Here is a 23,303-nt window from a genome sequence, read left to right as displayed (position 1 = left end):
TTACACTTCCATTTAGAAAATGCTGCAGGTCCTAAAATAGCCACCCCAACGCCCAGCTCATGTAAATTTTAGAAGTAAGATTTATGAAATCATATTGTCCAGGTGTTTTATTATATTATCTCAAAATTGCATTGTTTTCCAGTGTAGATTATCTCTTTATTCTTACTTTATTCTATTATGTTTGGATATGAAAAATAACACTAGATTCCCCAAAACAAGTCATTGGGCAGTAGTGGCTGATGTGTTGCTTTCATACATTTTTATGATGTTCCTATAGTAAACATAATTTAATAAAGCCAAAACACACTAAATAAATAATTGCATCTAGAAAAGCAATAAAACCAAATAAAATTAGTACTTTCATAAGTGGAAAAGGTACTTCAATTACTGCTACAAGCAACAGCACACCATAAAATGTGTAGAATAATTTCCCTTATGCATATTTCTAGTATGTAATAATTTGATTGAAAATATGAGGAAACACACAGGAGGTTCAAAATTGTGAAAGGTATATAGTTTTCAGCAAAGGATGTGTAATAACAGTGCATGGAAGTCAACACTACTCTAAGTACCTATGGTAGCCAGGGTTTTATTCCATACGCTCTTCTGCACTTCATTTATCAACCACATGTTTAATTTAATTTTGCTGGTTTGTTTGTCCAAAACCAATTTCTTTTTGAGCAGACAGGGAAAGAAAACTAATTCTACCATTTCATCTCTCATTTAGACTGGATCATGTTTTGGCAGTGTAAACCTGGAGCCATGCCACCACCTCCTTTTTGGAACAATCGTGTGACTTTAATAACTGATCTTATAGGTGGGACGGATGGTAGGGCAGAAGAGGAAGAGACAGTGAATGACTGGCCATTTGCCTCTCTCTTTCTGTCCTGGCCCTTCACCTAAGAGGTCATTGGGATTTCTATGGCTACAACATCCTTTTCTAAAAAATTACATAGTTTTTCTAAAATAACACTGAAACAATTTCTTCAAATAGAATTCTATTCCAATGTGGCACTTCTAGATAACAGTATTTATCTTGTATGTGTTTTCTCATCTTGGGATCACACACTTTGCCACAATTAGGAAGAGTCATGATATTCCAGTGTATCTTTGGGCAAAATGATTCCTCTTCCAGATTTCTTCCATTTTAATTTTAGTTTATTCCAGTCACAGGGCTTCTCATGGGCAACTATTCAAAAGAGTTCACTTACAGGAACATTTTTCTTATTGAACTATCTGCAAGGTTTATCATGTGAATATTTAAAAGAAACTAAAGTATGTATATATATATAGTTTTGTTTTTATTGAGTTTGTCTATTTTGTGTTAGAAGTTAATTAGAAGGCTTGGGTTTTTAATCAAAATTATTCTGATTTTTATGTCAGAAAGGAATGTCAATTTTGCTCTTCCTAGGCTTAGCTAGTTTGTTTCTTGGCAGCCTCAAGGATATTTATTGTTTTAACTAAGAGTATTTTATCCAGATTTGTAATTAGTTATGAAGAAAAAAAGCAAATAATAACCTCATAAATTTAATTTGTCAGGAAAAACAACTGATGCCAACTTGTTCCAGATTGCTGCAACCTCACTGTTCCATGACTACACCAGTTATCATGAAGATGACAAAAAAAAAAAAAGTGAATTTCTAATTATAAAAGAAAATATCCTTGTTTCTACTTTACTATCAAGAACAAGCAGAAAAGGCCTGACTTCCCAGTTCCTTTCAATCTTAAATATTTTAGAGACTACTGCTGCAGACATTTGCCTTCAATTTCAGTGTCTATATAATTAATTACATCCAATGCAGTTTTTGTTTGGGATATGATACAGAATGACTTTTACGCAGGACCAGGGAAAAAAAAAAAAACTATTGATGAAATGGAATTTTCAGCTCTGAGTTTTCTGTATTTAACAAGTATCTGTCCCAAATTGTGTCCCTGCCCATGGCAAGGCACTTGGAACTAAAGATGATCTTTGAGGTCCCTTCCAACCCAAGCCATTCTGTGATTCTATGAAATTCCAGTTAGAGCCTCACAGTATTTTTAGTAACTCCAATTTCCTGCAGCAGCACCTGAAAATGAAACTCCACCCTCACTGGCATGCCCTGCACTCATGGGTGAACAAGTTAGGTTACCAAGGATAAACCCTGACAATTCTGCATATGTTTGTTGGTGTGATTGCCAGTACGTGGCAAATTGTCACCTATGGCCTGGCCATAGTGTTGAGTGCAAACTGCGGTGCCAGGGGATGCTGTAGGAAGCACAAATGGAGAAGCTACAGAGTCAAGAGGTGGTGCTAAGACTTGTTTGATAAATTTCTCTAGAAATTACACTTCTCTCCTGGCTAATCCACAGCACAAACAAAGCAGCCTCGCCCCAGTGCCATTAAGTAGCTCTTTCTTAGCAAGCACATCCTTGAACTATGATTTTTCTCTCTCCCTTTCTATTGCGTAAGCCAAACTTGAATCTTTGGCCTTCTTCCTTTCATGTTTGAGAAACATCCTGTTTTGTAGTCAGTCGGTAAAGAGCTCCACAGAAAAAATGCAGATACTGTCCAGATGGCACAGCTCAGGAGCATCCTGTGTCACAGCCTGAGCACTCTTCATCAGAAAGTGTCTAGACAGGACTCTCCGGGCTAACTCTGCATGGGCTCTGACCACAGGGACAGAGTGCTGGTTCTCTCTGCCTGAATGCCCACAAGGGAGGAAACTGCACGCTGTATGCAGCCTAAGGAAAAGGAGGTAGCCCACCTTCTCCTCTGTATATCTCCTTTTCAAAAGCATCTGTTTTTTGAAGCTGTGGGATGGCATATGGCTGCCAGCTTGGCCATCACTGGAGGGTTCAGTCATGGAGGTGAAGGTGAGGGTGGATTGAAATAAAGATCCAGCATGTTCGGTGGACAGGCTGAACCACTAGGACCAGGGGAGAGAGCATGTGCTAGCAGTGGGGTTAGGCACTGTAGCTTCAGAGACAAAAGCATTAACCTTTGACAGTCCTATGTTCAAATATACACCGGAAAACCACTCTATAATCTGTAGTCTTTCTTGTGCTGAAACCAGTAGTGTTCCTGAGGGCCATAGATAGACTTTATGCTCAGATCCTATGAACTTCAGTGGGATGACCCCCTCATTAAGGTAACATCTTAACTCAGGAGTCAGAAAGAGATTTTCTTTTTTTTTTAAGAGCTTCAACTGTTTACCAATGTCAGTGACTTGGCTGCAGTCAGAAAGCCAGAGATTCTCCTAGAAACAGAGAAGCTTCAAAAATTACTTCTGCAGAAGTTCTGAATCTAGATCTGCAAAATGAGTTATCCTCTAGAAATGCAACTACTGGCCAGTAATAGTGCTGAAATATCGAAAGAGAGGCATTCAGTGCCAAAGCTAAGAAATACAACACTGGAAAATATGGAGATCAGGAAGTATGACTTCTAGTGGCACTATCAAGTTAAAAAGGACAGAATTTTTCCATTGAGATGCCTACTTTTTACTCCCTAAAGTATAAAATACTTCCCATACTCCCTCAAAATGATATCTACAACAGTTTGTGAAGCCTCTTTCAGCACTGCATCTAAATTTTGCTATTGAATCCCACAGAAGTTATGATAACAAAGTCAGGACAAAGAGGATTTAATAAGACCTATTGAATGAGTTTTGGGGGAAGAGCATCCTCACCTTTGCTAAAGCTCTGTTCCTTTTACAGTTGCAGTTATTCCTAGATTCTAAGCCAACACTGCTGGAAATCAGGCTGATTTCTTTCTATCCTTAAAAAAAAAAAAAAGCCAAGGAAGTAATTAAAAGTTTTCACTTCACTGGTGACACTTTTATCACACAAAAAATATCTGAAGTGGGATTTTGTAAATACTCAAGTCTCTCTGCCCAATGCCAACAAGAAATTTTATGTATTTATACAAATTATTCCTACTTGGGTGTAAAGATAGCAACCTCTGAGTAGAATGGGAAAGCAGGCATAACTCAGTTGTTTTGAATATGTGGTGTTCTGAGTGTCAACCTGAATGTGCAAATGATATTCATGTTCTATGGACACCTCACATCCTAAGGAGAGACTATTAAAAAAAAAGATTATTCATCTTGCAGAGAGAGTAATTATGAGGACTGAATGGAAATTTTAAAGGATCACAGAGAGTCAAGGGAAAAACTGTTTACCACTCCTTTGTATATCATATGTATGGTGTCTTTGGAGACCAATAATGCCTTAGGAAACTGGGAGCTTAAATCACCACCCATTGTTACATCTTGTGGAAGAAAGAGGGTGGTGCAGCTTTTAATTTAAAATCATCCAGAAGAAAGGAGGATCTGATTGATCCGAGATCCAGAATCACAAATTACTGAGCAGATGTATTTCACTTCCTTTTCCTTTCTCAAAGAAAGGGCCAGGTAAGTTAAGACAACTGAGGAATCATACTAGTTGTGCTATATATATATATATATATGTATATATATATATATACATACATAACCTTTCCTAGCTAGCTTGATGCATATAGTATGACTGGCTAGAATGATGTAGTGCTTAAATGTAAGCAAAGAAAAAGAAGACGGGATAAATCAACTCCTTCATCAAGTACAATCTTGCAATGTGTAAATTTGCTCCCAGATTGCTGTGAGGCTGAAGCTGAAAGACAGCAAGCTGGAGCACTGCTTAGAAGGCACAAATTTCCCAGTAATGAGAAACCTAAATCAGTTCTTTACATTTCACAGCTCTGATGTGGTAATCAGACTTGCACATCTAAACCCCTTTTGCAAAAGAACTCCAGGTTCACTGGCTTTAATATACAGTGGATCTGGTTGGTTTATTGTTCAATGGGAAGTGCACTTCTGAAATGTAATACTCAAAGGTTTTTTTTCAGGTGAAGGAAACTTAACCTTCTGGGCAGCTTTAGGAGCACCTGTCTGCATTGCTTGATCCAGGAGTATACACTGATATAGAGCTTGATTTTGCTGAGTACAAACAGATGAGACCAAGTCACAGCCTTCTCAGTTTCACAGGTATCAAACTTGTGTCAAGTTCCTGCTCAAAACAACAACCTTCTGCTTTATGGGCATGGCAGGAGCAGGACATGGCATGTCCTTTGAACGAATACTTGTAAATTCCAGACTTTCAAACATATTGCTCACTACAGACCGTAATTTTGCATAAGTAAAAATTTCAGGGTTTGATCTAACCTGAAGTCACATCCTTACCATTGGTTGTAGTGAACTGCACAGGAGCTCCTCAGCTTGGTGGTTCAAACCTTCATGTAAAGTCACTAAAGCCTTTTCATTTAGATGATATTCTGTAAGTGACACTCTTGGGTTATGACAGCTAATCTCTAGGAGGCAATAAAGGCTTACCAGAAAATTTGGTTGAGGAAGTATAAGATTTATCTCTACCAACTCAAAGGGCTAAGTACTTAAGGCTATAGCAGAACAGCCCTTAGAGAGGAGTTTGTGGGCCCCTAGAATTTTCTTCTTCCTAATGACTCTCTGTGCTTCTTGCATGCTATAAAAAACATCCCTTTTTGCATTGCAGCATCTCTATTTCCTTTGATCTGTACACATTTCTCATTGATGCTAATAGACAATGACACTGATGGGGAATATTTTTGCAACAGAGGGAGCATAGAATTGTTATTCTGGCTAAAGCAAAAGCAATATGACTTAAGCAGAGTATTTAAAAGACTTTACTCAAGGCTGTGCAATTGAACATGATATTAGGCTTTCTCTTTTTTTTTTAATTTTCATTGAGATTATGTCCATATTTTATCTAGATTATTGTATTCTTGTAAAATTGTACTGCAACCCACTCTAGCACGTTAACAACAAAAGAAATTCTCTAGCTTATTATAAACATCTTTCAAGAAACCAGAAGCACATGTCCTCTGGAAATAATTTTGCTGGTATTTAGGTTATTACAAAAAATTTCCCAAAACACTGGAATTATTTTGTAATGTTCCTTTATACTCTAGCTTGTTATCTTAGGTTTTCTAGAATATTCTCCTGCTGCCCCAATACGGTACCTTCCTTGGGTTGCACGGAAGTAGCAGGGAAGCTGCAGAAGTAGCCCAGAAACTCAGAAATTTGTCTCTACAGTGACGATTACCTAGTAACTATGTGCCATCAGTGAAAAAAGACCTAGTGTAGACATCAGCTGTACAATAATCACAGTTGGAAAAAAAGTTATTTTATCCCGCTGAGATTTGGCAGGATGATGATACTACTTTTTTGCCCCAAAGCAGACTGTAAATTTAAAATATGAGAGATTTTTGACAATTAAAAAAATGGACTGACAAGTTTGCTGAAAATAAATAGAAATTTTAATTTAGATAAATTTGATATGTCTTTTTCTCTGTATTTAATAACATTCTTTATCTTTCTTGAAATTTGTTTTACTTCAATTAGCTTAATTTTCTCACTGAAAAAATACTTTAAAAGCAAAAAAAAATCGATTTTTTTTCTTTTTTCTTTTTTTTTTCCTGAGAATACTAAAAAATAGACAACTGCGTAGTAAAGGGAAGCAAGAGGAACAGAAATGGTAAACTGCTCTGATGAGTGTCTTGCTCAACTTCTGAATGTGCCTTATAGACTGACTTGTGTTTAGTTTACTTTGCCCTTTATTGCACTTTATTGCTAGGTTATTTTTTTACTTAAAACTAACTCATATCCATAGATCGTGAGGGCTGCTGTGTCTCTCCAGCTGCACTCGGAGGTGAAATATGAAAGGGAAAAGACCAACATTTGGAAATAACTGCCAGAGTCAAGTCGAAAAGCAAGGCATTACAACAGAGTATGCTTTGTGCATGAGGCGTGTGGATCCTCAGTCATGCCAGGGAAGACAAGGCTGATCTCATTGTTTGGAAAGGCCTTATTCCTGCTCACCTTCAAAGTGTTCGATCCTTGACTGGGATTGCATAGCAGGATGGGAAGAGCCAACAGCTATTTGAGGCCTATCCTTGGAATTATTCCAGAAAGAAAAAGCATCTGGAAACAGATTTACTTCAAGTTCAGCATGTGTTGATGTGCTTTATTGACCTGCAGAAAGGGTCTGAGTGCTTTAACTGGTGAGAGCTTTTCCTAAGAGGGCTGAAGACTAATTGATGTGCTTGGGCACAGAGATTAATGCAGCATGCACAGCAAAGGGTGGCTGTCACCCCTGGTGCCAATCGCCTTCATCTGTGTCTTTGTCCTCTTAGCAAAGTTTTGGCCTGCCACTATTACCTACCTTGACATAAGGCTTTTGTCACGGACTTTTAAAACTCTGTCTTTTCCTGTACTGAAACCTGACCTGTATGAGCAGAGCCTGGCCAAGGGGCAATCCCTGCAGGACCAGCAGAGGAGAGATGAGCTCCATACCCAAGCAGAACTGCTTAGGATATTAACTGAGCTGTTCTGAAGTCACCTGGCATTATGGCCAGGTATCCAGGGCTGTACCCTGACCATGCTTTAAAGGGTAGAGGTTATTTAATTGGTGGGAAGGTTCCCAATTCTAACCCTCATCAGAAAATGAAACCATCCCATGGCATTTGGGTTATTCCAGTGGCCTAATTTTAGGCACCCACCTTCACCTAAGTTAGAGAGTTAGTTTTTCTGGGCTCTCTCTCTATTATCAGAGAAGGGAGAAAAGATTCCCCAAAGGCAATTCAGAGCAGTAGCCTGAATAACTGGGAGCATCAGGCTCCTACTTTAACTTGTCTCTCTTTCTATTGGCTATGTAGGGAGCTGAAGTTAGCTGGTGTAAAACTGTGTCTCTATTACTGCTGCATGTCTTGTCCAGGTACTGATTTGTTACAAAAGCAGAGAAACATCTCACCGTCTATCTGGTTTGTCTGGCATGTATCTGCAGGGGTATTTTTCAAACAGAAACTCATATTCAAGAGAAACTGTCACATGAGGTTTTTTTTCCTTAGTATGAACTATACAAACACATAATATTCCTGCAATTCAAGTTATTCCTGACTTACACCAGTGTAGTGCAGAATCAGGCTCATCATTTCTGACTTGAAAAGTCTCAAAAGCAGTTTGTATAATCATAACCAGTACAGTTATGATTCTGTCAGTAACTAGTACTTTTTCCAAAGCACCAGCTGCCAGAAGCATGTAAGAATCAATAGCAGGTTTCATTTAAGAACAGGCTAAATTTGTAGACACGACAACTGTTAGAAAGCTGGAAAACATAATCCAGTATAACGTAATGCTCAAAATTAAGAGAGCCAAGATAATTCCTCACTTGAAAAAATATTGCTTAAAAAAAAAATTAGGACCAGGATGATTTTTAAGCCAATTTATAGTTTATGCATCTAGAGTTCTGGCAACATTACAGCATTTGTTTTGAGAGAGAAGAATATGCAGAAAATGATGTCATAGAAAAGTACTTACCAGGATCAATTTTCTTTGAGGTTTCAAGAGCTTGGGCTTAGGGAAATTATTGGCAATTGGAGCTATAAAATAAATTTTAAGGGATCATTTCATATTATTATCATTTCCTGTAATTTTTAGTATATGTATTAGCAATCTATAAATTAGAGATTAATAGCAAATTAGGAACAAATACATGTATTTATAGCAGAGATTAACTGTATTTCACATAACATATTTTACAATGAAGCATAATGCTCATGTATTAGAAAAATCCAAAATATTAAAGAATCTGATATGCAAGACATGCTGTTTGCATGCAAATGATACAGCAAATATACCCATTGAGAACTGATCACTAGTGATCTAACCCACAGTAAACCTTGAGGTCCTTTCCCTCCTGTCTCCCACTGGCTTAGGATTGGCAGTGATGCTCTGAAAGTACACCCAAGAGTTTGTGAGACCAGCCCCAGTGTCACAAATCCTCTTTGAAAGTGAGGTCCCCAAGGGACTGGTCTTTATCTGCTCAGCTTGCTTGACTTCCCAAGTGCACCTGCAATTTTATGAGTGCAATGTGCTGCCTTCCCTCAAAATACCTCCAACATGTAATTTCAACTTGCCTAACTTTAATCTTCTCTTTGAGCAGGATGAATATTGCCACAGAGGCTTCTCTCTCCCCTCTGGTTAGTGGGAGCTTGAGACCTCTTGCTTGGACTGAGAGAGTAGCTTCTCACAATGGCTAAAGCTACAGGGAGTTGAGAGCCTGGTTCCAGCAGCAGGCACAGGACATTTCTTTCCCCAGTAATGGGAGCAAGCACAGGTCACCTTACAGGCAAAGTCAGTGGCAGAGTGCAGGAGTCCTGACATCCCATGCTCTCCTGTTCCTCCATGGTTGTGCCCAGGACTTGAAATACCGCTGCATCTCTGTTTTCATACCTTTTGCTGGGATGGCTGGTGGCTGCTCCAGTTTCTCTTTCTCTTTCTTTTTCTTTACCTTCTTAGGCTGTAGAGGAGACAGGCTTGTCACACTGGTGACTGTTTCCCCGGAACTGCAAAGCACAGGCCCGTAAGTGGGGGGGGAAATGAAGGCAATGGAGGCAAAGACAGTTTGTCCTAGTGAGTTCATGCAAACACACCACCTTCCACTTGTGAGGATCCCTGCCCAATAATCTGGATTGTGATCTGGGGATATAATGAAAAACCTCTTATGGGGGTTTGAAATGCCCTGGGTCTGACATTTTTTCAGCCATACAGTGTGGCAGAGAAACTCATAGAGTTTGATTCATCCTGGCACAGCAAATGCAAACTGTCAGGTTTAAGCAAGACTCCTTTCATAGCACCTATTCCTTAAAAAGACATATGATCCCACTGCTGCACCCAGGATGAACTTTTACCCACCTGCCCTTGAGGGCCAGAGGCACAGACAGGTTAAGTGACTTGCATAAGCTCTCATGGAGAGTGTTCAGAAAAGCGAAATCTTCAGTGCAGATTCTGGGCTAAGACTGGCTGACGGGCCAGCAGGCCAGGAGAGCATGCAGCATGTATTCAGGCAGCTCACAAACCCACATTTGCAAAACCTAGCTTCTTCAAGGGGGCCAGCATGCTCAGGGAATATAAAATGGGGAAACTATGCCCCAGTCTCTAATTTGGGCATTCTCCAATACACCTATGCTGAAAAAGTGCTGGTTGCTATGAGGGAAGAGTACAAGTTATATTTCAACAGATTCCTATCCAAGAGAGCTTCTGTGTTTGGACTATTACAGTCTAACACCCTCTAAGTCTGGATTTTTTTACCCTTATCATCTCACAAAGCCTGAGGTCATAAATCCTGCTTTGAATATCTAGGGCTTGGATATGCAGTCAGGTTGCAGCGCTCGTGTCACCGCATGTCAGCTGAGTAACTGACTGTGCAGGGGCTCCCAGCTTGCTGCTAAAGGGAGATAAAACTGTGTTGGCTTAATTGGTAATGAAAGAAACTCTAACTTACAGCTGGGGTGGGAAGAGAATGTAAACCAGTTAGTTAGGATGACTGCAGTGATGGAGGTGACTTGGTAAGCAGTTGTTGCTCAGCTGCATCTGACCTGGGGCTCACCCTGGCAAAGATTAACGCAGTAGGGTTGTGGGGACCTTTCTGTTCTGTGCTGGTGAGTTCCACCACACAATGGGATCCAGCCAAAGTCTCCATAGTCATAACACTGATAACACTGGTTTCACTGAATTTTAAATAATTCATCCCAAGTTGCTATTCCTCTCCAGGTTCTTTTGCATAATGAAACATTCTCTTTATATTAATAGAATAAAATATTCGAATTGGGCCAAAGACTTAATGAAAATTTAGATGTCTCAGCTATTGCCCACACAAGAACAACAAAATAACAGATATTACCATTTTACACAGTTGTAAATCCAAATTAATGTCACTTCCATTGGTAAAATCACTCTAGATTTACACTTGTGTAGATTGCAGTAAGACTCTGTTTTGCTGATTTTCCTGAGTTCTGTTTCATATACTCAGTGAAAAACATAGGTTTGCTGCCAAACTTTCTAAAAAGGTTTGAAAAAGTAAAATACGTTCACAATTTATAAATAAATCACACCAGTTATGTAAACTAAGGACTGCATTGAACCAATTTCAAAGTCTTCTTCCACTGTTATGAACTTACCCCATAATAACTATTTGTTTGTATATTAAAATCAAGACATAAAATGGTTTAAAAACAGCAGGAAATGAAACTGTCCTGCCTGGCTCCTTTGTCCAAACTGCAAACTGCAAAGAAGGAATACCAAAAAGGGGTAAGAATGATTTTTTAAAATGTTTTGGGGTTTAATAATCCAAGGTAATTAAGGCAAATGCATAGATTAAAGATACTATTGTTCTGATCCAGCTACTTTAAGCACAATAGATGAAAAGGCATAGTGTCAATTCATTGCATTAGTTATTATTCCTGCATTGCCAATGAAAAAGAGAAGCTACAGAGACATTTATTTGTGACTTACGTGTTTCTTTTAAATGCCAGGGCCATACAGGGTTAAGTAATTCTGGGAGATGCAATAACTATACTTGCTATCTTAGAACTGGGCTCCTCAAACCAAACAAGGAGGCTCAGAAAAGACTCCTTGGCTCTGAAACACTGCCTCTTTGTGAGCTTGTCTTGTTCTATGTCTAAAAGGAAAGTTTTTTTATCTCCAGCTCCTCCTCCAGCCTCCTGGTTTCTATTTCAACAGTGTCACGTTGTGCATTTCTTGAAGGATCTAGTGAGTATTTAGAGAGCAAGAAAAATACAAGAGTTTGTGGGAATAACCTGTGAAAGGTATCTAATAATCATGGAACCCAGACAGCAGCTTCCCTGGAGGTCATGGCTGTTCCAAGAGCTGGGAAACTCCTAGAATTTTTGCTATACTATCCCCATTAGAGTCTAGGATTTGGAACTTTTCCCATTGTCATCAAAATCAGCTATTTTCCCATGTCAAAGGTCTGCAGGCGGATGACAAAAAACTCACTCGAATGAACTAGAAGCTGCTTATATATTTTCCAGATAGGGGAGATGCATGGAAAGGTGCCAGGGATGGATTGGGTACTTGGTTCTGGTTTGTTCTAGCAAATTTGTTCCCATGATGTCAGACTGGCACTGTGGAACCGAGGCCTCAAGGTGGACAGCTTTCTGAGGCGAGCACTTTATTAATCTCAAATTATAAATTATTTGTCTCCAGAAGAGCAGTCACTGAAGGACTAGAAAGTTTAGGCCAAAACAAATATAAAGGAAAGAAAAAAATCCTGCTTTCAAAGCTACACCTCCTGGTGGTTTCTGGATTTGAAAACTGACAAAACGATCCAATAACAAGAAAAATAATAATAAGGAGGATATTTAAAGAAAAGAAAACATCAAAAATGGAATTAGGTGGTTTGGAAAACCAAAAATAACAGTACTTTCTTATGTAGATAGTTATTTTTAAAATGTGGTAGAGAAATGGGTTTTGGTGAACTTATTTTTTTCCCTTAATTTGTTATTGGTCAAGTAGCAAACCGAAACCTAACATTTGTTTTGTTCTACTCAGGAAATCTGGATTTAATTTTCTTTTCTACCACTGCCATTTTGTGAGACCTAGGACAAATCACTTAGCCTGTTGTGCTTCAGATTCCAATTAAAAGTAAAAATACCATTCTGATGTCAAGACATAAAATATTTTAAGATGCTTAGGTATTACTACAGTGGGATTACAGACATTTCTTAGACACCAGACTATTAATGTAATTTTGAAGCTGGATTCTGCTCTGTGGTTTGAAATATCACTAAGGGAGTTTGAGCTCAGCCTCTCTAATCAAGGCTAAATTTTGCACAGCATAGTAATTTTAAAATGCAAGTATCTCACGCAAATTATTTAATCAGTTTGGCCTAATGGGTATTTAGACACTGAGTTTTGGGTCTAAATGTGTTGGAATAAGTTCCAAGATAAGGAATGTGCAGGTGAAGAGCAATGAGTTCAAAGGAATTAACGGTTTGTGTTTTGAACAGAGTGGACAATAAATGGTACCATGTGCAAAACATAATTAAAATTATGATACTGGTATAATTTTCATAGCTATTTAATTTTAAAGCCCTGATTTCAATACATTTTATCCATGCATTTGTGTGATCAAGGATTTCATTAGCATATCTTGTCACACTGAAATACACAAAACTGTATTTTTGTCTATATAAAGTCATGCATTTCTTTTACTTCTGGAGATTCTGTTTTACAACGAAGAAATCACAGTGGCTTCTTTTCTCCCTACTGTTCAGTCTCCTAACTGTAGTGTTCGCAGTAGTATCACTGCTACATCATCTATTCCCAGAGACGTAGGTTTTGTAGTACAAGTCTTTTTATCCAACTGCCATGCTCCATTTTTTCCACCAGGTCTTATTTTTCTTCTCTTTTTGTGTTCTCTACCAATCTACTTTGATTTCCTCCCCCTCGCCATTCTTTCTTTGTTTGCTTGCTTTTGTAACTCCAACTTTGTCCCAGCAGCTAATAAAGAAGGGGGAAAGAGAAAACATCCAGGGCAAAATTAAAACTGCTGAGCTGTCTATGTGAATTTTTGGTGTGGTGCAATAGCTGGTCAGGGTCACAGAACAAAGATCTTTCCATGAATAACATGAAAGTTGCAGTTTGTACTGGCCTCTCCTGAACTCTGTGCAGCTTTGTTGTGACTTCACTTCCATCTGAGTGTTGGTTAGATTGAATTCAGTGATAATCCCATGAGAATGCACTAAAAATCACACTCTTGGAGGTTCTGCTGTGTGCTATACTTGGCATCGAATCCTGTAGTATCTAGAGATACTATGAGAAACAGTATGTGATACAAAGATGTACTGGATTTAAACTACAAGGCTAGAAACACATGGTTTATGTCACTGAAAACTGGGAAACAGCTGTGCTTCTGTGTTGTTATGAGGCACCCCTCTTTCATCTTTTTTGTTTGTAAAATACTTGTCATATTTTTTTACTGCAGTTCCAGCACAATGCATATCTCAGGAAAATCGTGCAATAGAAATCAGTTTTATAGCACCACACCACCAAAAACTTTTGGCAGCTGGTGGTATTTAAAGGGACAGTGATTAATGACTGCAGCAGAAGTAGAATTTTTCCCATCACTTGGAGTCTTCAGCTGGGAATAGACTGTGGACCTTGAAAATCAGCTTTAGCCCCACTCCCTGTTCCTGGGTGTGGGAATAACAAGGTGACATTGAGATTTGTTCTATTTATGTGGATGGCGTAAGTCATCCAGTGAGGTGCTGGGAAACCCTGGAAAGTCACACAAGATAAAAGTTGGCTTCAATAAGCAAAGCAGAGCATCAAGAAGAGGCTTGTCACTAAAGCACCTTCAGGACCTACAGCTAGCCCAGCAGATGTTCCTTTTCATACACAGCAGGCACATTCATGAGTCATGGACCTGGGACTCTATCTTTCTGTAAACATTTTGGAAAACACTTGTTCAGCATACTTAGCAAAACAAAACCAGAACTGGTGCCTTTGGTTATAGTAAAGAGATGTATAATCTCCTACCTGTTCTGGGGGCATTTCACCAGGTAATGCTTCACTGTTAAAAAAAAAAGAAAAACAGGAAGATGTGGCTTCATATCAACACAGTTTATGAGTTACAAATGGGCACTGCAGATAGACCTGTGTTGCTGAGACTGTGGAACTGCCAGATGGTTACACTGGGAGAGCTACTGATTGTCACTATACTGGGCATTAAATTGTAATCTGACTCAATGACAATAGCTAGGCTTGGGAGAGGAGAATGTATCAAACAACAACAAAATCTGCTGTGAAAGTCCTGGGCAACATACATTCCAGTGGTCAGCCCAGCCAAAAGACAGCTTGCTAAGGAAAAGCACAGCAGGCCAGTAATTTTACTTTGAAGACTTTTATTTCCCTTGTGGTGCCTGTATTTATTTCCAGAAGCCTGAAATAAACCATTCACCCACAGGAGCCACTGCTGTTCCTAATGTAAGTTAGATTATGGCCACAGGCATAAAGGGATTGCCTCCTGGGATCAGATCAGAGGTCCAGTCCAGCCACTATCCTGTCTCTGACAGCCCTGTATGGGAGCTGTGCAAATCCTTCTACTTCATATTCCTTTGAGTCAGTAGTCCTGAGCAAGGGCAGCTGCCCCCACTGCAGCCTTTTAGGAGCCAGGGTTATTAAGATGCTCTTTTGTGGCTTTGTGGCTCCTATGCTGCTCTCAGAGGACAGACTCCGGCTCTTCTGTTCGACCTTCTGCCAACTTATTTCTCAGAAGGATGAGAGGGTGCACCCCTAGGCCATGATGAGAAGTTGAATACAACATAGACAGCCCCCTCCCTTCTTATTCTCTGTCCTTCAAAGGACCACAAAAACCAGACAATAGTGCACTCATGACTACCCCCGTCTCTACGGGACAGTTTTCATATTTGGTCTTACCTAAATACTCCCATTCCAAAAGAGCTACACAGCTCCTAGGAGGTGCATTTTGGTCCTAAGGAAAGGGGAGCTGAGAACACTAGGAGCTGGGGCTAACACAGGAGCCATGCCTAAGCCAGGCAAGGCAGTGCTTCCATCTACTTGTCAGGCCTTTATTAAATGTACAGGAGAACAATAGGCCTGATTCTTTGGGAGAAACAGAAGCTCATGTACAGTGTTGACATACTTTTGAGCATCTCTAGGTATATGTTTTTTGGGGTTTTTTTTTTGCCCTGCAGTAAATCCTCCAGTCCTCTGAACCAGGAATTAGGAAGAGCAATCACTCCTGTAACAAATGGGCAAAGGCTTCTACTGGAGCCACAGAGGGACTGCCAGCTGCAACCATTGCTGCTTCCCACAGCTTCCCACAGCTCCCTGTGCTACGGGCCAGCCCCAGATGCAGTACCAGCCTAGTCAAACTGAGAGCTCCCTCGGTGAGGAACTGGCTTCAGTGTCACCTTTCTCACGCCAGAACCCTGAGGTGAGCCAGGATCTTCTCAGGTTTCACAGAGAGAGATTCCAGAGGGATCACAGAATCATTTAGGTTTAAATTATATGATGTTAGAGGTAAAAGATCTCTAAGATCATTGAATTCAGCCATTAACCCTGACAATGCCAAGTCCATCACTAAACCATGTCCCAAAGAGTTACATCTACATGTCTTTTCAGTGCCTCCAGAGATGGTGACTCAACTACTCTCCAGCTTCATCTACAGCAAATTCCAGCTGTTAGTTCAGGTATGAGTTCCACTATGTTCCAGATCAGGCCAGGTTGTTCTTGTAGAGGGTTGGGCAGCTTTCCCTCTTCTCCCTGTGCTTAGGTATCTGCCTCCACTCCATCTATGTGGGGCTGGGGTGGGGCAGAGCACATCATCCTCCTTGTGCTCTTTGGGCTGAGGAACTGGGGAGGGGAAGCTGGAGTGGTGGGAGAAGGAAGGGAAGCTGTTGTTGTCTCTGTGGCAGGAGTGGGGGAACTATAGAGGTTATTCTATATTGTGTATTATTTCTATATTTAACTGGTGTTGGTTCAATGTAAAGAGGCATTTCCTCCAAGCTGCTTGTATGCTTACACCAGCGTAAACTGACAAAAACAGAAGCAAGAATTCTAACCCAAGAACTGGGTCTGCTAAAGAAAAACTGTGATGCATCAGTCTATTGCTTGTGGCTTCAAAGTGACTCACCATGACCAACATACTTAAGTGTGGGTACTCCCTTGGCACAAAACCTTTGTCATCACTTAGCAGGGTAGGAAGAATAACATCGATCTTGCTCCTTCCTCTTGGCAAGCAGAGTTGTTGGGGTCTGTTAGAATCAGAGTTACTCTACTAAGCGCATTACCAGGAAGATGGAACCACAGGCTGAAATGTGTTTGTGGTCAGGCAAAGGCTTCTCTATACATCTATTTTTGGTTTACATGTCTCCTCACTTGTATATCTGAGTCACTCATTCCTCTGTGGTATGTGTGCAGTGCTGCAGAGGCACCAAAGTCATGATTCTCTCCTGTGATTAACAAGACAAATCACTAACCAAGCTCCTTCTGAAACCTTCTGTTCAGAAGTGGTCCTTATGCTCTCCTCTAACATGGTGGCTGCTAAGCATGCTGGTATCTCATCCTTGAAGCTTGTGTGAGGTCTCCAAATAAACCACTTTTAAACTGAAATGAAAGTAGAGCTTGCACTGGTTACTGCACAGATCTGAAACAGCACTTTTGTTTACAACAGGACTTCTTGGATGTAGGTGCAGCCTTTTTGAGAAACTCTCTTGGAGGAAGAGAAGAATGAAACAATAATCCTTGGTCTTGAAAGATTATTATGAAAAGACAGATTTGAATGTTGAAATGATGCTTAAGTTTCAAAAAAGGCTAGAAATGAGGGAGTACTAATAAAAACCCTCATATTGCCAAGAATATTGACATCTACTCAGGAAGAGAGATTAAAACAGAACAGTGCAAGACTGCTTTGAAACCCTTCTACACATGTGCAGAAACATGACTCATGCAAAATGTTAGATTCTGGTCAGAATGCAACTTAATGATACAGCACTTGGTCTCCTTTGAAAGAAGTTCCAACAGCCTTTAACTTGTGTTTGTGCAAAGGTGACAGATTTTTGAAAACATGTAAAGTGAAATAGCTATTCAAAGGGAGGAAAATGACTTTGTTCTAGTTTGGTTGAAAGAAGTTTTCTTCCTAGCAATTTTTTTTTTTTTAATTACAATCAAGGCAAGGAAATATTTATTTCTCCTGCATTCTCTTCTCCCCCACCTCTGCCCCCTTTTTGATAAGGGCTTTGCAGTCATCAAGAATTACATCTCACTCACCTGTGGATCTCCTCTTGTTCAGAAGTGACTGACAGAGAATGACAAGTGTAAAAAGGAGGACGCTGATGATTCCTATGGAACACACAAACACTGCATACACATATAGGTCTGAAAACCAAGCACAGATGACAATCAGTGTTAGAGCTGTATTCTTCATGATGACAGGATAGAAAAAATTTACATCTACAAGATCTAAATAGACTCTGGCCCTAAAGATGTAGGATTAGAGTTCAGAAATAGTTTAACACTCTTGAAACTTTCCTGCTTAGTTTAAAATTTGGTTGAAATCTCCATAAATGCAAATAGGTGTAACTACACCCATGAGATCTGACTTTCTGGAGAGAGTGAAGGACTGGTTTGGGTTGTTCCTTTTCTTTTTTTGAGTGGCAACCCAAAAACCAAAAGGACTTCAGTTGGATTATTTCCCAGTTCAAACAGCTGTACTTTTTTTTTTTTTTTTTTTTTTAACAAAAGAGAAAAAAAGAAACACCCAAACAATACAACAAGAAAAGTAGAAGTGGGGGGAGTGCTGAGTGGCTGGGAAAGAGGCAAGAAAATCTGCAAATGCTTTTTCTGCTGGCAGTACTGGTTTGAAATTTTTGTATGCTTTTTTTTTCTTTTTCAAACTACAGACTCAGTCTCCCTTTATGGCTTTCATTCAGGTGCTGTATCACATTCCCAGTGGAGCTGACAGGAGTTGTTCTGTGGCAGATCAAGATGAAGTATTTTGTTCAGAAGGAAAAGAAATCTTTAATTACTCATTTCTGCTTTTACTAGAACTCTTTTTAGAGTACTTTAAGGATGCTCTACCCATTAATGTCTTGAAACGTCCTTAGGGGGGAATATTGGCTTCTTTCCTGCTTCACAGAGAGGAAACTAAGCCTCAGAGGTCAAGTGTTCTTGCAGAAAATAGCATTGCTGGAACGGGACCCCTGACCCGCAGTTCAGTGTTTTGTTCCCCTTATGCAGTGCAACAATATAGTTTATAAATTATGGTTTAAAAAGCAAGGCTCTCCACAGTATCAGGGCCATCCTGTAAGCCAGCATTCCTGCCTGGCAGGAAGCACTGCAGTTATAAGTGGTGTGCTTGTACTTTGGGGGATGGATTCTCAGGCAAGGCCTAGGTTTGCACAGGAACTAGCAAAATTGGTCGTGATTTGGGGCACTTTAGTTGTCCTGTAGTATTTGAAAAAACTAACAATGTGTATAGAAGCAGTAGCAGTTACATGCATCTTTACCTTCAAAAAATTTCCAAGCTTCATGATTTTTCTTGAAAGTGGGATGATCAGAAGATTTTGATGAAATCACTGGAAAAAAAAAAGTGACAAGAATTGAAAAATTGTGTGGCATAAAAAGTTTGGACTTCTTGAAGTAAATGTATTCTGCTTTAGTGCACTCTTGCTTTATGTCACAGGATAATTACCTTTCAATGAAACTATTTACACAACAGCATTGTAGACATGTCTTCCAGCAAATCTTATATGGCTTGACACACTCCACAAGAGCCATATGGTTTGAGACTGCCTCCTTGTTGTCCTCTTATTCTGGGCAAGATGCAATGTGTGGCTTTTCAATCAAAAGTTAAATGCAGTGAAGAATAGGAAGAGAATTGAAACAATGCATTAGAAGAGCCTAGGCCTTGGAATAGCGTGGTGATGTGCTTGTAAGGTCTGTAATGGCTTTGTGGAGATGGTCTGAGTACAGCAGGGGAAAAGCTGCCATTAATGTTGTATGTAGCTGGTTTTATTCTGACTCCGTGTTTCTGCTACTCCGAACTTGTACCTCTAGGGTTACAGTTTGTGTTTCTGGACCAAACCATACTACTTCTGAGAGAGGAGATAAACAACTTACACTCAAGAGAATGAGAATTTATTTTCCCTTACAGTTACAAGTAAGAAGTTTTAACACTATAGTGTACTTCTATGTCTTAGAAGTGAAGTTAAAAAAAATAATGGGAAGAATGGCAACTTTGGTGAAGGACACAGATCTGAAGACTTCCTGAGAACTGACTGGGAGCCAGCCACATCAGGCACAGCACTTTTAGAAAAACAGGGAAGTCGTTCTAGCAATGTTTGGCGCCGAAGTAAACTCTGCCAACACACTGACGACACAGAGCTGAGAGGAGTGGCTGCTATCCCAGAGTGCTGCACAGCCCTTCAGAAGGACCTTGACAGGTCCTTAACCATCTTAAATTCAACAAAGGCAAATTCAGGGTCCTGCACCTGGGGAAGAATAACCCCATGCATCAGTGCAGTGCTCTGTCCAGTTCTGGGATCCTCAGTACATGAGAGACATGGAGCTCATGGATTGGGTTTGTTGCCTCAGTGGAGGGCAACAAAGATGCTTGAAGGACTGGAGCATCTCTCTCGCAAGGAAAGGCTGAGGGAGCTGCCTTGTTCAGCCTCAAGAAGAGATGACTGACAGAGGACCTCATCAATGTAAGTCTCTGAAGGGAGAGTGTCAAAAGGATAGAGCCAGGCTCTAATCAGTGGTGCCAAGCAATAGGACAAGAGGCAACAGGCAGAAACCGATGCACAGGATGTTCCACCTCAATGTGAGGAAGAACTTTTACTGTGCAGGTGACCGAGCACTGGAACAGATTGCAGAGAGAGGTTGTGGAGTCTCCCTCAGAGGAGATATTAAAGAACCAGGTGGACACTATCCTGTGCAATGTGTTCTAGGATGACAGTGCTTGAGCAGTAAGCTTGGACTACATGGCCCATTGTGATACCTTCCAACCAAACCCATTTTATGATTCTGTGATTCTGTGATAGCATTTCCCCAGCTTCAGGACTGACTCTGTAGGCCTCGATCTTGCTCAACTTGCCTTCCTTCCAAAGCCCTTGTAAATGTCCATTAGCAGGTCAAACTGCTCTGTAATTCCTACAACAGCACCCAAATAACAGAGTGAGAGACCCAAAGTAAGAGCACTGCTCAAAAGTTCTTTTTCTTTTTACTTTCTTCAAAAGTCGGCTTCCATGCTGTGCCTTTTAAATATACACGGGCATGATACCTACCTATCTGAAAAAACCCACCCATGCATGCATGGACTTTTTGAAACTGTTCAAATGCTTCAGAAATTGCATACCTGAGCTGTAAAGCAGAACATATCTACTTATCCTCAGTGTCACTGACTCAAATGTAGGAACAGAGTAGGCTGAACATCTTAACTAATATAAACTGCTCTGTCACTGCTGTATCACAATGGCCATTCACTGCTGAGTTCAGAACAGCTCAAGTTCTCAGCCAGCATAATTCCCCAGCCTGTATGTGGCAGTTTTTTCCTGAGAATAAAGACTGCATGCCCACAAGTTGTACCAGCTCACCTCAATAGCCTAGAAAAAGGGCTGACCGAATGACTATGTTCTAGCTCAATTAAGAAGGAAAATAGCTGTCAAGTTTGCATAGAGTTGTCCTCTCTCTTTCAGGAGGATGGATGACTATCAACATCATAACAGTTGTACAACATAACGCTAGAATAAAAATACTCTGAATGCTGGATCAGTTTCAAAACTCTCTCTGCTCTCCTCAGCCAGATTGTTTATGCATGCTGATATTTTTAATTACATCAGATTAGATGATGTCAATTATGTTAATCCATGATTTTTTTTCTGCTAGCAATCTCTGTACAATCTCTGTAATAGAATAGGAGTCCAGTGATGTCCTCCATATTACCAATGAGGTCTGAACTTCTCAAGAGGGTTTCATATGGCAAGTCATTAAAGAACAAGTATCTTACTGGAAAGGGAATTCATTAAGGAGTGCCCTGAAGGGATGTGAGGTCTAGGGCTAACTCAGTGGATACAGAACTTTTAGGATTAATGAAATTGTTCAGTTGTGATGGGAAGCTCATCCTGAATATTTTAACAAATCTATTAATTTGTTTCATGAAAGTATCACCTGTGTAGATTTTTGCCAAGCATTTCAGAATAACTTCCCAGGAAAAAAAAGGGTGTTTGTTCATTCTGAGGGAAAAAAAGTCTGGCATTCCTGTATTTTACTATGTTTTTACTGTTATACAATGTCACATGTAACTAATTTTTAACAGAACTCAGGCTTTCTTCTGTGGCAAATTCTGACACATAAGCTTCCCAACAAGACAGGTTGTTCTGATCTACTTGATTTTGTTGTCCATGCTAATAAGATTATAGCTGGACTGTCTAATTTTCCATGTTTTCCCCCCAACAGGGGTAGTCTCTTCTCTTGGATTGTAAACCATTTGGAATATGTATTGCTCTTCCTAAGAGATGTGCAGTACCCTGAGGAATTACCTGACTGTAAATCATGGTTTGGAGGTGCTGTATATTGTTCCAAGAAGACTATTCATTATTTTGAGTTTTCTGATAGGAAGAGAGTGGGAGAACATTTTTCTGATGTCTCCTTTTTTATTATTTTTTTTTCTCAAATAAACTGTTTTCTGATGTATTCTGTACTATAATGAAGACCACTAATTTGGTTTTAGGCTAACACTGACCACACAAGCCCAGGGAAGGAGAAGGTGCCTTTGGTAAAATGACGAAAGGTTTGCCTTAGCTTAGAGAGGGGATGTTGCTGAGGCTGAAGGGGCTGAAGTAGGAAACAGTTCTTGGCAACATCAGCACATGGATTTCTCCTGGGTTTACTGACAAGATTTAACAATAGCCTTGTTATAAATCCTATTTGATGTCTTGTATTCACCACATCTAAAGGGGCAAATTGCAACAGTTCAAATTTTAGCTGGACCTACTGAAAGCACTGCAAAGTACTGTAGTTGACTCCATCTCCATCAATGAGGCTTATTTTCTGAAGAAATGTATTCTGTCCTTAAAGTAGAAGCCAGATATGTAGCTAAACTTTTAACTGCCATCATTAGACATTAAGGAACTGTAGCCTATAACTCAATTATTTTTCCACAACTCCAGTATGTGTATTTGTAAAAATTAATGTGTTTCAACAAAATATATTTGCAACTTCTTGTTTTGCCTACACAAATTTACACCTGCAAACTTGCTAGCAAATAACAAAATCTCAATATAAATTAATAGCAGTAGATACAACAGATCCAGCCATCAGCTTGCTTCCAGAGCAAGTTACATCTTGAAGAAGCAGAAAGACCCTTTCGTTTTCTGTCTGGAAACTTCTGTCTTGCACAGTGACCTCCTCATCTTGTGTGAACTAAAAAAAAAGGGACTACGCTATTTCTACATCCACTTGATGTGCAAAGTTTCGAGAAATTCGCCTGGTGCTTTAGCAGAAAGATACTATTTTGAATTTGAGGTTAAGTTCAGACACATTAACTGGAACAAAATGTTAGGCAACAGCAACTGTGATGTGCTGGAACACTGTTACCTTATTTGATAAAAGCACAAGCAGTACAATTTAAGTATCCAGATGCTTCAGGCAATTTGTACTGCTCCTTTTGTTGTATCCTGGATCTAACTGTAATGTAAGTAAATCCCTTTGCAATAAAAAGTATAACTGATCATAATATAAAATACAAAATGTGTTTGGAATAAAATTTCCTTGAAAAGCCCAACTGTTACTATTAGGAAAACTGGAAACTTTATCACTACCTGGAAAAGAGTTGCCTTCCCTTCCAAGTGGAGTAAGTTCTGTACACTCACAGTGCATTAGCAGAATGCTAGTAAAGTCCTTTGTTTCCAGTAAAGTGGCTTTAGC

General features: G+C 39.7%; 1 protein-coding gene across 1 annotated transcript in view; it reads right to left on the bottom strand.

Annotated features, from left to right (window-relative positions):
- VSTM4 (V-set and transmembrane domain containing 4) overlaps positions 1–23,303 on the bottom strand; it is a 35,394-nt gene that overhangs the window by 4,312 nt on the left and 7,779 nt on the right. The window contains exons 3-7 of the mRNA XM_050305223.1: positions 18,884–18,952; positions 17,646–17,753; positions 14,391–14,424; positions 9,282–9,394; positions 8,367–8,428 (exon numbers count right to left, since the gene is read on the bottom strand). Coding sequence (XP_050161180.1) covers positions 8,367–8,428; positions 9,282–9,394; positions 14,391–14,424; positions 17,646–17,753; positions 18,884–18,952 — 386 coding nt within the window. The remainder of the gene's footprint in view (positions 1–8,366; positions 8,429–9,281; positions 9,395–14,390; positions 14,425–17,645; positions 17,754–18,883; positions 18,953–23,303) is intronic.

This window comes from Myiozetetes cayanensis, unplaced genomic scaffold, assembly GCF_022539395.1.
Source record: "Myiozetetes cayanensis isolate MyiCay16 unplaced genomic scaffold, myiCay2020 scf10, whole genome shotgun sequence".
Lineage (NCBI taxonomy): Eukaryota > Metazoa > Chordata > Aves > Passeriformes > Tyrannidae > Myiozetetes > Myiozetetes cayanensis.
The sequence above is the reverse complement of the archived record's forward strand: the minus strand, read 5'-3'. Positions and strand labels throughout refer to the sequence as shown.